We start from the raw sequence: 15,414 nt of genomic DNA on the forward strand, positions 1-15,414 counted from the left end.
CGCATCTTTCTAAATGGTCGTAAATCCCATCTCTAAGGACCTTTTCCATCAATTTACCAACCACCGAAGTAAGGCTCACCGGTCTATAATTACCAGGGTTGTCCCTACTTCCCTTCTTGAACAAGGGGACAACATTTGCTATCCTCCAGTCTTCTGGCACTGTTCCTGTAGACAATGACGACACAAAGATCAAAGCCAAAGGCTCTGCAATCTCCTCTCTAGCCTCCCAGAGAATCCTAGGATAAATCCCATCCAGCCCAGGGGACTTATCTATTTTTACTCTTTCCAGAATTGCTAACACCTCCTCCTTATGAACATCAATCCCATCCAGTCCAACAGCCTGCATCTCAGTATTCCCCTCGACAACACTGTCCCTCTCCAGTGTGAATACTGACGAAAAATATTCATTTAGTGCCTCTCCTATCTCTTCAGACTCCACGCACAACTTCCCACTACTGTCCTTGACTGGCCCTAATCTTACCCTAGTCATTCTTTTACACCTGACATACCTATAGAAAGCTTTAGGGTTTTCCTTGATCCTACCTGCCAAAGACTTCTCATGTCCCCTCTTGGCTCTTCTTAACTCTTTCTTTAGGTCCTTCCTGGCTAACTTATAACTCTCAAGTGCCCTAACTGAGCCTTCACGTCTCATCTTAACATAAGTCTCCTTCTTCCTCTTCACAAGAGATTCAACCTCCTTAGTAAACCACGGTTCCCTCACATGTCTGCTTCCTCCCTGCCTGACAGGTACATATTTATCAAGGACGCGTAGTAGCTGTTCCTTGAACAAGTTCCACATTACAATTGTGCCCATCCCCTGCAGTTTCCTTCCCTAACCTATGCCAGCTAAATCTCGCCTAATCGCATCATAATTTCCTTTCCCCCAGCTATAACTCTTGCCCTTTGGTATATACTTATCCTTTTCCATTGCTAAGGTAAACGTAATCGAATTGTGGTCACTGTCACCAAAGTGCTCACTTACCTCCAAATCTAACACCTGGCCTGGTTCATTACCCAGTACCAAATCCAATGTGGCCTCGCCTCTTGTTGGTCTATCTACATACTGCGTCAGGAAGCCTTCCTGCACACATTGGACAAAAACCGACCCCCCTAAAGTACTCGAACTATAGCTTTTCCAGTCAATATTTGTAAAGTTAAAGTCCCCCAGTACAACTACCCTGTTACTTTCGCTCCTATCCAGAATAATCTTTGCAATCTTTTCCTCTACATCTCTGGAACTTTTCGGAGGTCTATAAAAAAACTCCCAACAGGGTGACCTCTCCTTTCCTGTTTCTAACCTCAGCCCAAACTACCTCAGTAGACGAGTCCTCATCAAATGTCCTTTCTGCCACCGTAATACTGTCCTTGACTAACAATGCCACACCTCCCCCTCTTTTACCACCTTCCCTGCATTTACTGAAACATCCAAACCCCGGAACCTGCAACAACCATTCCTGTCCCTGCTCTATCCATGTCTCCGAGATGGCCACAACATCGAAATCCCAGGTACCAACCCATGCTGCAAGCTCACCCACCTTATTCCGGATGCTCCTGGCGTTGAAGTATACACACTTCAAACCACCTTCCTGCCTGCCAGTACACTCCTACGACTCTGAAACCTCATCCATGACCTCACTACTCTCAACCTCCTGTACACTGGAGCTACAATTCAGGTACCCACCCCCCTGCTGAATTAGTTTAAACCCTCCCGAAGAGCATTAGCAAATTTCCCCCCCAAGATATTGGTACCCCTCTGGTTCAAGTGCAGACCATCCTGTTTGTAGAGGTCCCACCTACCCCAGAAAGAGCCCCAATTGTCCAGGTATCTGAATCCCTCCCTCCTTCACCATCCCTGGCCCGACGCCCATCTTTACCACGATTTTTTACCACGAACTTTTGGTAAAATCGGGCACTCTGTTTAAAATACTCTGGTGATCCTCTGTGTAAAATACATCCTGCTGGTGATTCTCTGTGTAAAATACATCCTGCTGGTGATTCTCTGTGTAAAATACATCCTGCTGGTGATTCTCTGTTTGAAATACATCCTGCTGGTGATACTCTGTGTAAAATACATCCTGCTGGTGATTCTCTGTTTAAAATACATCCTGCTGGTGATTCTCTGTGTAAAATACACCCTACTGGTGATTCTCTGTTTAAAATACATCCTGCTGGTGATTCTCTGTGTAAAATACACCCTGCTGGTGATTCTCTGTTTAAAATACACCCTGCTGGCGATTCTCTGTTTAAAATACATCCTGCTGGTGATTCTCTGTGTAAAATACACCCTGCTGGTGATTCTCTGTTTGAAATACATCCTGCTGGTGATTCTCTGTTTTAAATACATCCTGCTGGTGATTCTTTGTGTCAAGTACATCCTGCTGGTGATTCTCTGTTTAAAATAAACCCTGCCAGTGATTCTCTGTGTAAAATACATCCTGCTGGTGATTCTCTGTTTAAAATACATCCTGCTGGTGATTCTCTGTGTAAAATACACCCTGCTGGTGATTCTCTGTTTAAAATACACCCTGCTGGTGATTCTCTGTTTAAAATACATCCTGCTGGTGATTCTCTGTGTAAAATACACCCTGCTGGTGATTCTCTGTTTAAAATACACCCTGCTGGTGATTCTCTGTTTAAAATACATCCTGCTGGTGATTCTCTGTGTAAAATACACCCTGCTGGTGATTCTCTGTTTGAAATACATCCTGCTGGTGATTCTCTGTTTGAAATACATCCTGCTGGTTATTCTCTGTTTAAAATACATCCTGCTGGTGATTCTCTGTTTGAAATACATCCTGCTGGTGATTCTCTGTTTAAAATACATCCTGCTGGTGATTCTCTGTGTAAAATACATCCTGCTGGTGATTCTCTGTAAAATACATTTGCTGGTGATTCTCTGTGTAAAATACACCCTGCTGGTGATTCTCTGTTTAAAATACATCCTGCTGGTGATTCTCTGTGTAAAATACATCCTGCTGGTGATTCTCTGTTTAAAATACATCCTGCTGGTGATTCTGTGTAAAATACATCCTGCTGGTGATTCTCTGTGTAAAATACATCCTGCTGGTGATTCTCTGTTTGAAATACATCCTGCTGGTGATTCTCTGTTTAAAATACATCCTGCTGGTGATTCCATGTGTAAAATATATCCTGCTGGTGATTCTCTGTGTAAAATACATCCTGCTGGTGATTCTCTGTTTAAAATACATCCTGCTGGTGATTCTCTGTTTAAAATACAGCCCTTTATAGGTAACAGAGCAGAAGAATGTCACCTGGCTTGAGGGACGAATTGGGACTGAGAGTGGGTTATCACCCCAAGGAGTGGAATCCTTTGTTGGGCAGAAGACATTCCAAATCTATGTAGGGACTGTGGAATCCAAGGAGCTGCTCCAGGGCAGCAAGGGTGTTGCAAGCCTCTGCCCAGTCTTTTCGTGTTAATAAATACCTGTTGTGTTCCTGATGAAGTCTGTGTGCACTCTTCATTACCTGTCCCTGTTAAAAAGCACTCTTTTGCTGTAATCTCCCTGCATGAAGGAGATAATTGTTATGAGATTATTTTCTTTGCAGGGAGTCCTGATGGTGTAACTGCCTCTCGCCGACTCCGTTCTGTCGCTCATTGCTGATCATTAGCACCATGCTTTAACATCAGTTCTGGCAATCAGACTCCTTCCTTTGAACGTCCAGAATGATTTCTTTCCCTGGTATACAGAGCATTGCTGTAGAGGTGCTGGCCTGGATTTTCTGTTGGGCATTATGTTCAGGAGTTAGAACGTGGCATGAGATTCCTCAGCAGCTTTTCTGTCAGCTCACCACTTGATCTTGATATTTGCAGAAACTTCTCCAGAGAGAATTTATCAATCCAGATTTGGGCAGGTGCATTCAAATGCTTTGCAAAATGGCAGAAAAACATTGCAGAATATCATTTGTGTTAGTTCCCTGTGAGCATTGGATGGATGCCTCCCTCATTCATCCTTAATGTTGAACATTGGTGTGGTAAAAGCCACAAGCGTGGTCAAATTTCTTCCTTCAGCTGCTGGCCATGTCAGCCCGCTCACAATTATTATTTCACTCCAGTGCTAAAGGAGTGCTGCACCTTTGCAAGCGCCCTCTTTTGGGTGAGACTTTAAACTCAACCTCTGCCATCTCCCTCAGGTGGGCAGGAGGAGCTTCATGATGCAGTCCAAAAAGAATCCAGCCTCCCCCATTATCATATTGTGGTTAGAACTTACTCTTTGCAAATCGGCTGCTCCTTTCTCCATCAACCATTTCCTAATGTTTTTGAGTTTGTGGCCTCAAGGTGTAGGTCACTGAACTGGTAAACCACAAACCTAGAGCAATGCTCTGAAGTTCCAGGTTCAAATCTCACCATGGTAGATGGTTAAATTTGAATTCGGAAATAAATCTCCATTCAAATGCTGCCAGATTGCTAAGAGTAAGAAGTCCTTCCCTCCAATTTGGGGTTCCTCTACTGGCCTAGGTCACTGAACTCGTAAACCACAAACCTAGAGCAATGCTCTGGGCTCCTTGACTCGAATCCCACTATGGCAGGTGGCAAAATCATCCTGTGGCAGGTATGGGTGAGCTGAAAATACATACAACAAAGTGAGCTATCTCCTATTATACTCCTAAAGGCACGATGGGTGGGGTAACACAGAAATGATTAAAAATGGGTGAAAGAGGGCTCAGTACCCAGCTCTCCCAACCTCAGAATCAGACAGTGCAGAAGGAGGCCTTTCGATCTATCATGCTTGAAAGGTTCTCCATTCATCCCACTGCACCCACCCAGATTGCATTCCTTTTCTCCTCTCAAGCACATATTCCTACCTCCACTCCACCCCTGGGTTGCAAGTTACAATTGAATCTGCTCCCACCAGTCTCTCCGACAGCGCATTGCAGGTGACAGCGACTGCTGGCATTAACTCACCTTCTCGGCACTGAGGGGCTTTGGATAGCCCTCCAGACACACAGGCACTAAAAGAGACTCATGCTTCTGATGTGGCCTTACAGTGGCAGGGTCATTCAGAATTTGATGCTGATGCTCAAATTGATATTCCCATATAAACAGAAGTGTTCCCAGTGAATATTTTTTAATGCATTGTGACAGCATTAAAGAAGAAATCCTCCGAGGCGTGTTTCTGTGTGCAACCTTCCCATAAACAAATATCATAACAGCCAAGTTAATTGCTGGCAAATCTCCCAACTCAGGGGCTGACATCAGAGAGTGCAATAAACTAGGTGCTGTTTAATCCACCCATTATGCAGGCTAATTGACTCGATTCACAAGTATATTCCTTTTTTCATTATCAGACCCTGTCAGCCCTTTACTGCCTGCCGCTGAAAGGGCCTCGGCACTGGTGATTGATCACTGATAGATTGACAGTCAGATTAATTTAATTAAAATCGCCTCACTTGAGAAATGAAAGACAAAAAAAAAGCAAAGTGCTAATAGATTTGCTCTCACAATAAATGACTCACCGGGGCCATTTACAGAGCTTTGCCCAACTTATTTTGTCTGGAATCCCCAAGTCACTTGCAGAGGCTCTTGTTTTAATTGCATCGCGCTTTGCAAAGGCTTTTAGTCACATGAGGAGCAGGGACGGCATGACAATGATCAGCAAAGCACTCCTCCGTTGTCTCAGTGGAGACAAGCTGCTCTTGCGAGATTGGCTGAGTGAGGACACTTCACAACATTTGTGGCAGTGAATTGCAGCCTTCTCTCGGTGTTTGCAGGAGCGGTGCCCAAGCTCAGGAGCCAGCGAATTCCAGGTCAATAACCACCTCTGAGAACTTGTGCCTGGGTGGCACAGCTCAGCATTCTTTCTGCGAGAGGGGCTGGGGTGGCAGGAGAGGCACAAAGAGGAAGGGGAAATGAGGTGCCGACATCTGCGGGCAGGCTAAAAGGTGCCTAAGATTGAGTTTAAAGTTTATTTATTAGTGTCGCAAGTAGGCTTACATTAACACTACAATGAAGTTAATGTGAAAATCCCCTAGTTGCCACACTCCGGCACCTCTTCGGGAACACTGAGGGAGAATTTAGCACGGCCAGTGCACCTAAGCAGCATGTCTTTCGGACTGTGGGAGGAAACTGGAGCACACGGAGGAAACCCACGTGGGCAAGGGGAAAATGTGCAGACTTCACACAGAGAGTGACCCAAGCCGGTGGCACAGTGGTTAGCACTGCTGCCACTCAGCGCCAGGGTCTGGATTCAATTCCTGGCTTGGGTCACTGTCTGTGCGGAATTCCCATGCTAAATTCTCCCTCAGTGCACCAAAATAGGCGCCGGAGTGTGCTGGCTAGAGGATTTTCACAGTAACTTCATTGCAGTGTTAATGTAAGCCTACTTGTGACACTAATAAACAAATATTAAAACGTTACAAACCCCTGTTGCTACTTGGAACCATTCTTTACTTTCACTCAGGAGCCTCTTTACTGAACAGAATTTGTTTTCATGTTCCCAATCACTCAGGAATAAAGGTGCATTAGGTCAGGTGAAAAATTACTAAAGTTTTTGCCTTCTCAGAGGATAATATATCTGTGGAATTATTTACTGCAGAGAGCTATAGAGACTGGGTCATTAACCATAGAATCCTTACAGTGCAGAAGGCTGCTCGGCCCATCGAGCCTGCACCAAAACAATCCCACCTAGGCCCTATCCCGATAACCCCACGTATTTACCCTGCTAGTCCCCTTGATGCTAAGGGGCAATTTAGCATGTCCAATCAACCAAACCTTTTGGACCGTGGGAGGAAACCGGAGCACCCGAAGGAAACCCGTGCAGACACGGGGAGAACATTAAGTATGTTCAAGGCTGAGATGGACAGATTTTTAATCAATAAGGGAATCAAGGGTTATGGGGATAAGGCGGGAAAGTGGCGTTGAGGATTATATCAGATCAGTCATGATCTCATTGAATGGTGGAGCAAACCTGATGGGCCCAATAGCCTACTTACGCTCCTATGTCTTATGGTCTCCAATCTTTGCTACTGGGATGTGACCCTGGTTAAGGGAAAGAGAGACTCAGGCTGATCCAGTCGGAGTGGTCAAGTGTATTAAAAGGTGTGAGGGTAGATGGATATTATTTCTCTGGTGGGTGGAGTGCGGTATAGGATGCTCAGTCGGAACATTAGAGCTATGCCGCTCTGGAGGGATATCAAGGAAGTCTTCTTCGTTTAAATCTCTGATGAGGCTGGGGGGTCCGGTAAAAATGTCAAACTTGAGGTTGGTAGATTTTCATTAGATGGAGTTATTAAGAGTTATAGAACTAAGATGGAGATGAAGTGCAATCGGCCACCATTTAAATTCAAAGATCAGAACAGGCTCGTAGGACTGAATTCCCATGTTCCTAAGCTTATCAGGGATTCCCACCCCAATCATCCATCACAGATAGTGGGTGAACAATGGAATCGGGCTTGGATGGGATGCCCCGAGTGGTCAGCCAGCCTGCCATCTAGGCTCGTCCAACAGGGATGGGCATTCGCCCAATGCACTGGAGGAAGAGCCAGAGCCTTAGACTGATGGCACACGAGGAGTGCTTGCCCCAGTAGGAGGACAAACAGTAAATAGAGCCAAAAGAAGGATTTTGTACTTCGATTAATTTATCACGTTTAAGATCTTGAAGGATTTTCATGCAGTGGTGTGAAATTTCCAATCATTTTTTTCCTAAAAGCATTGACTCAAATGTAAGGTACTATTCCCCATGTACCAGCAGCTCTCTGGCTATAGATCATTCCTTACGTGGAAGCATTGACAGGCACCACCCAACATATACACACGAGGGGGTTACTGGATTGGAATCAGGAGCAGGAAATCTGTCTGAAATTTGGGCCGAATCATCAAATGTACATGGGCAAATATGAATTAAGAGTAGGAGTTGGCCATTCGGCCCGTCTAACCTGCTGTGCCATTCAATAAAATCATGACTGATCTGATTGTGGCCTCAATGCCGCTGCCTTGCCTCCCACAGATACCCTTTGACTCACTTGTTCATCAAGATTCTATCTATCTATGCATTGAAAATATTTAATGACCTCGACCACCCTGGGGAAGAGAGTTCCACAGACTCATGACCCTCAGAGAAAAAAAATTCTCCCCTTCTCCATCTTTAAATGGGAGACTCCTTATTAAACTGCACCCCCCCCCCCCCCCCGCCCCCGAGTTCTGGTCTCTCCTGTAAGAAGAAACATCCATTCAGCATCCACCTTGTTTCCATGCTGTAAGTTCCATGTAAACTGTTGTCCTCAAACCCAAGCTCCAGTTATGAGTAGGATTTCATCCCCCCCCCTTTCCCCACCGCCACCCTAGCACCTTTCTCTACTGCCACCCTGACACCTTTCCCCACTGCCACCCTGGCATCTTTCCCCACCGCTGCCCTGACACCTTTCCCCATTGCCACCCTGGCACCTTTCTCCACCGCCACCTTGGCATCTTTCTCTACTGCCACCCTAGCACCTTTCTCTACTGCCACCCTGACACCTTTCCCCATTGCCACCCTGACACCTTTCCCCACCGCCACCTTGGCATCTTTCTCCACTGCCACCCGAGCTAGCAAGGATCAACAAATTCCACAAGAATTTCAAAGATGAGTCATATTGGATTGAAAATGTTAACTCTGTTTCTCTCTCAGAGGCTGCCAGACCTGGTGTGTTTTTCCAGCATTTTCTGTTAAATTAAACAATGGCTTGGGGTCAGGTGGAACTTTCTTTTGTAACTCAACTTAACTGACTGCAGCAACTCAGTGGAGTAGTGCATGTTCTTGGTTGCAGCACTCCAAGGTGATTATTCTCACTTCAACTGCTCTGATGCACATTTTTAACCTACCCTCAAAAATGGAGGCTCAGGGTCGATCAAGATTTTCAAAACTGAAATTGGTAGATTGTTGTTAGGCACTGATATGAGTGTTGGAGAACCAAGGTAGAGTTAAATCAAAATCAGCCATGACTGAATGACAGAACAGTCTGGAGGGACTGCTCCTGTTCTTCTGTTCCATGGTACAATTGATCAGCTGACTCTAACTGCATGCTGATTACAACCTTGAAAGGCTGGCAGGTTTGGAATTGACCAGGAATGGCTTGGCTTAGTCCATAGAAATAGAAACCCTACAGTGCAGAAGGAGGCCATTCGACCCATCGAGTTTGCACCGACCACAATCCCACCCAGGCCCTACCCCCATATCCCTACATATTTACCCACTAATCCCTCTAACCTACACATCTCAGGACACTAAGGGGCAATTTTAGCATGGCCAATCAACCTAACCCTTTTAGTCAGAAATCCAATTCAATCCAGTCTGGTTCACCTTGAATTAAGCACATGGGTGTAGGGGCAGGGCAGTAGAATGGTGAGCCCTTATAACATGCTTTGTTCTTGTGATGGCCAGCTCTGGGAATATACATGCCAATGCAAGCAGCTTTACAAGTTATGAACATTATACAATTGGACATGTACAAACAAACGTACCAATGAGGAGGGGCAAGCCACACAGCCCCTTGAGCCTGCTCTGACATTCAATAAGATCATGGTTCATGATTGTGGCCTCAACACCACATTCCCGCTGGACGCGCCCCCCACCGATAACCTTGGACAGTCTTGTAACAGTGAACATGACTGGTGAGTTATTGGTGCCTTCACAAGTGACACCACCATGACTTAACCATCTTACTGCCAGTTCAAATCTGGCAAACCAAATTGTCAAGAAATTATGCTCCTCTGAAGCCAAAAAATAATCTGTGTGGCAAAGGTGGCATTTGTTATAATATGCTTTTAAGGAATTGCAGTATGACATTGCTAGAAATGAAAGGTGTTGCGCGATCCAGGTTTAGTTTAACTTTTGTTTTGGGTGGGGGGGGGCGGCAATAAAGACATTGTGGATTCATTTATTGAGACTGGGCACAAGGGGGTATACAATCATATGAAATAGGAGCAGAAGTAGGCCATTTGGCCCCTCGAGTCTGTTCCAGCCATTCAATAATATCCTGGCTGATCTTTTCTGCTTCAAGTTCCACATTCCCATCGATCCCCGGTAACTTTTGATTCCCTTGTCTAACAGAATCTATCTATCTCTGCCTTAAAAGTATTCAGTGACTTCACTTCCACCAGAGGCAGAGTTCCAATGTCACACAACCCTCAAGGAAAACATTTCTTCTCATCCCTGTCCTATAAAGGCGACCCCTAATTTTAAAACAGTGCCCCCTCGTTCTGGACTCACCCACAAGAAGAAGCATCCTTTCAACACCCACCTTGTCAAGACCATTCAGGATCTTTTATACTTCAATCAAGTCACTCTTCTAAACTCCAGTGGAAAGAAGCCCAACTTGTCCGACCTATCCTCATAAGACAACCCGCTCATTCAAGGTATAATGGTTCTAGAACCATTATACAGAGCTGTAAAGCTTGGAAACATCAGAGCTACAGAGCTATTGTGTGTGCTCAGTTGAAAGCAAAAGTGTAACTAAAACTTGATTGCATTACACACTTGCTGTGTAGTGATGTCATGCTACAATCCCTCAAAAGCATATTACATCAAGTCCTGATGCACTAAATAGTGGGCAGAGAACAGTGCACTGGCTGATCCAGAGGACTAAAAGGACTAGGGAGGGGAAATCAAATTATTCTGAACAAATTTTATTTGATAATGTTTCTGGGAAAAACTTTAGGACATCCTACTATTGTTGTTGTAAAACCCCTATCATAGTTACTGTGTCCATACCCCTTCCCCACAATGAATCCAGTGCTGTTCCTCTCTGATAATGCTCCTGCAAAGAGCCTTAGGACAGTTTACTCTGCCAAAGGGACTGTGTAAATGCAAGCCATTGAGAGAGAGTTCATGTGTGTATGCGTGTGGTGTCTATATTATTTGTGTGTGTGTGTATGTTTGTGTGTGTTTATGCGTATCTATGTCATAGGAGGGCAAGACAGGTTTCCCTTCCTATTATTAACAGAGTCATTGTCAAGAAAGCACATGAAGAGTGACCATATAGATACTAATGGAGGTTGGCCAATACATGTGGCACTGCACCCCAGTATGAATCAGGGCCTTCCGGAGAGAAAGGAAGATTGTTGAATGATATTTCAATCAAATTCAGACATCCAAAAGGACCACTTCAGATCAATATATTTCACACAGAGTGAGGCTTGGTTTCATTTGGGATGGGCCTTCAGTAGATTATTTTATTGAAACATATAAGATCCTGAGGGGTCTTGACAGGGTGGATGTTGAAAGGATGTATCTTCTTGTGAGAGAATCAAAAACTAGGGGTCACAGTTTAAAAATAAGGGGCCGTCCATTTAAGACAGAGATGAGGAGAAATGTTTTCTAGCAGAAGCTCTTTGGAACTCTCTCCCTCAAAAGGCATGGTCTATGAATATTTTTAAGGTAGATCTAGATAGATTCTTGAAAAGCAAGGGGGTGGAAAGGTTATCAGGGCTAGGCAGTAATGTGGGGTTGAGGTTACAATCAGATCAGCCATGAAGTGGCAGAACATGCTTGAGGGGCTGCTCATAAAATCTTAGAGACAAAGACGGATCTTCCTTTCAACAGTCATCAAATGCTGTTCACATTCGCAAAGAGATAGCACACATCCCTTGTTAGTGGACTACTTGTTCCCCAGTAGTAGATGCTTAAGAGGCACATTAACTGAGACAACAAAATATCTGTTTGTTTGACAGCTTATGTTACTGAGATCTGACGGTATATTATTAATATTTTTAAGTTTGTCGAAGCTGACAGACCACTCCAATTTGGAAGCTTTATCTAAACACTTCAGTAAAGTCTGAATATTTCTTTTTCTTTGTTTTTCCACTTGTATAAGCTAGTCCCTTTTTTTGCCAAATGCTAAGGTCACACTAGCTGACACTGTGCAAGTAATTAAGCAGTCACTGATCACATACTTGAAGGCTCAGCTAGTATAGGCTCATGCCAATTTGACAGTAGCGCTTCTAAGAGTCAACAGATCAGCCACCTTTCCTGGATTCAACCAATCAGACATGAGAAGTGCTGACTGCGGAAGCAAGATAACACGAAGAGCAGTTACTATATGAAAATTAGCCTGAATGATGGGAGTGCTTATTAGGTGAATCATCATACAGATTGCCCAGTGGACTCTCTGGTGGACACTTACCATGTCCGCTTGGCAGAGTACTTGACAGGACAAGTATCTCTTCTTCCTAAGATGTTTCAGGCTCCACAGTGACAAAGGACTTATTGTGTCTTACAAGTGACTTTCTTTTCCTAACTATTTGAGGGCAGTCACTGATTTGCCAAGTTTCATTCTGAGTAAGGCTCACTTGGTGAATTTTCAACTCTTGCTTTTTTTTCCCCTTAGTTTGAGGCCCAAAAGGGAGCAGGCCAGAGGAAAGCAATCTTTATCCCGATATGACTTTCAATCAATTCCCCTATCGTTTCTTTGCCTCTTTGTGCAGCAGCCCTATTTCCACCTAGCCTGAGAGCAGCCAACTCAGCACAAATTAGTGCTCTCAACCTTGCGGTCTGCCTGCACTCAGTGTCTTAGGAAGCATTCATTCACTGACCCGTCAGAGGGGATCAGAAATTGGTGCTTAAGCATACCAAATAATGAGTGTCCAACAAGGAACCTTCTGCTATTGATTGAAGCAGGGCTCAGGAAGGTTTTGTATTGATCTGATTGCCAATGTGGGAAATATGAGTAGTTACTTACTGAGGGAAAGGACTGGTCAGGATCCACTCGCCTGATGTTAGCTGTCCAATACTGCGGAAGAGCAGTTTCAATGATTCAGTGTCTCTTGCAAGGGTCAGTTCTCCAGTTCCAGCTCCATATCAGTGGCTGAGCCACTGTCAGGAATTGCTCAACATCGTTGCACAAGAATTGCATTACGCCGGGGGCGGGAAAAATCTCAGTCCATCTGGACAGTCTCCACTTGAGACTCGTCTGCACAAACAGGCTACAAATTTGCGAGACGTATTAAGAGTTACAAGTGCAGGTTTTAACTCCCCGCATGCAGCCTGTAGCTGGGGGAAATGCTGGAGTTCCTGTGTTTAGTTTCTCGCCGCTATTTGTTGGAGCCTAAACTGCAGAGCTCACACTGAGTGAGGATGTCAACAGGTCTGAGGAGCATTCATTCCTAGATGCCTCACATCATAAATGAACCTCTCAACACAAACAATTCGCAAGTCTCAATACCAGGACTGAGGGAGAAGACTGGCCAAAGGAATTCTTTAAAATTCTGAAGGGGTTCAATAGAGTAGCTATAAAGTCAAGTGTATTTATTTGTCCCAAGTAGGCTTACATTAACATTGCAATGAAGTTACTGTGAAAATCCCCTCGTCACCACACTCCGGCGCCTGTTCAGGTACACTGACGGAGAATTTAGCATGGCCAATGCACCCAACCAGCATGTCTATTAAGCTGCAGGAGGAAACTGGAGCACCCAGAGTAAACTCACGCAGACACGGTGAGAACGTGCAGACTCCGCACAGACAGCGACCCAAGCCAGAAATTGGACCCAGGTTTCAACTTGCATTTAACTTTAATTCCTAAGACCAAAATGGAGAAGATGGTTCCACATGGGAGGGAGTCCAAAACAGGGCCCACAAACTGGGTGTTGGGTTGGGTTTCGGGGCATGGGGGAAGTTCAGTGATGAGTGAGCACCAATTTAAAATGGTCACTAAGAGCGTGAGGAAAGAAGATATGAAAATCTCTTTGAACAGAATGTCAGAGGAATACATAAGGTTAAATGCCTTATATAAGTGCAAATTTTTGTTCTTGGGTGCATATCTGTTTGTAAATATGCTTGTAAATCTGTGTACATTTGGGTGCAACTTTGTGGTATTTCTTTGTCACAGCGCCTGTTCGATGTAGAGAACATTGCATCTTTTAATGAAAAAGTGGAACATATGTCAGAAGTCAAAGAATACGCAAAGAGTGCAGGGCAGCAGGATTAATTTTGGGTAGCTCTAGCAAAGATGGGCACATGACCTCCTTCTGTGATGTGACTGTCTATGGTTCTTTGACCTCCTCTCTAACCTCTCAAATCCAACCAGGTATCCAATCCCACCTTGGATAATCTTGCCACATAAAAGTTATTGCTAAGCACCTCCTTTGTCCTCTATCTTTCTTGTTTCGGACTCAGCGTAAGGTGGTTAACCCCACACACAGACATCAGATCTTACTGCCATGCTTCTGCAGTGGAACTGGAGGAAGTTGACATGAAGCACCTTAAATGCTCGCTCAGTGTATGAGAAACATGGGTATGCTGCCTGTTGACTGGGAGATGGCTCTCAAACGCTGCCTAGTTAAATGCCTTATCAATGAGTGTGAATCAGTCTGCACTTGAACTTGGCAGTGTGCACTTCCACGGGTCCTTTGCTACAACAAAGGCCCCTCATCAAACAGTTAGAAGCTTTCACTGCTAAGATGGGACATTAAACACTACAGACTTATTTTTATTTCTTTCTTCTCCCTTGCGAGAGATGAGTCAAGTGAGGATAGATTTTTTTTTAAAGCATTCTAAGCCATCGAATACATCTCTCTCCCTTGCCATTACCACTTAGAGCTAAGTCTCCACAAATGAGCCATTATTTGTTCACAAATTAGCTTTCAGAGGAGAAGGCTGCTGAGATAAAAACTATACTCACCTGGAACCTCCGCATGTCCCTTGGGTTTCCTGCATTCTTCAGGCAGTTCTGATTGCATTTCAGAAAGAATTTCAAGAAGAACCTGAAGTGGGAAAGTGAGAGAGAGAAAAACAGAATTTGATTAAAACTCTTTTACTGAATTAAAGGAAATGTCCACTTTGTGAGAGAATTTAAACAATTCCATTTCCATCGATCTGAGTGCAGTGCACAACACATCAGGATCGTTGCTGCACATCAAACGCACGTGTCAACTTTTTTTTTACCTTCTGCCCTCTTTTATCTTATTTGCTTTCTTCAATAACTTCACTAATTGGGGCGGAGGGACAAGGTCGGTGCAAACAAAGACAAATCTGCAATTCATTTAAGGATATATGGACCTGGTCTCTCATATGTAGGGTGTGACTGAGTCACACGGACCAGGAGATCCCGGCCCATTCCTGGTCTGTATCAAGATAGCTGTGCATGCGTGTGTTTGCATGTATGTGTATATATGCACAAATGTGTACTTGTATCAGTCTTTTGTCTGATATGGTTAAATGCCTTATATAAATGCAAATTGTTGTTCTTGTGTGCATATCTGTTTGTAAATATGCTTGTAAATCTGTGTACATTTGGATGCAACTTTGTGGTATTTCTGTATTTATAATTGCGCGTGTGTGTTTCTGTGCATAGGTGTGTATTTGTGTATGTTTCTCTGTATGTATGGGTGTGTATTTGTGATGTGGAGATGCCGGCGTTGGACTGGGGTAAACACAGCAAGAAGTCTCACAACACCAGGTTAAAGTCCAACAGGTTTATTTGGTA

The 15,414-nt window shown here is 44.3% G+C and overlaps 1 protein-coding gene across 2 annotated transcripts in view; it reads right to left on the reverse strand.

Annotated features, from left to right (window-relative positions):
- LOC144505244 (transcription factor COE1) overlaps positions 1-14,689 on the reverse strand; it is a 225,151-nt gene extending 210,462 nt beyond the window's left edge. For both annotated transcript variants that reach the window (XM_078231273.1, XM_078231274.1), the window contains exon 1: positions 14,611-14,689. In XM_078231273.1, the coding sequence (XP_078087399.1) occupies positions 14,611-14,625 (15 nt within the window). In that variant the 5' untranslated portion in view covers positions 14,626-14,689. The remainder of the gene's footprint in view (positions 1-14,610) is intronic.
- Between the last annotated feature and the right edge of the window lie 725 nt (positions 14,690-15,414).

This window comes from Mustelus asterias, chromosome 16 (assembly GCF_964213995.1).
Source record: "Mustelus asterias chromosome 16, sMusAst1.hap1.1, whole genome shotgun sequence".
NCBI lineage: Eukaryota > Metazoa > Chordata > Chondrichthyes > Carcharhiniformes > Triakidae > Mustelus > Mustelus asterias.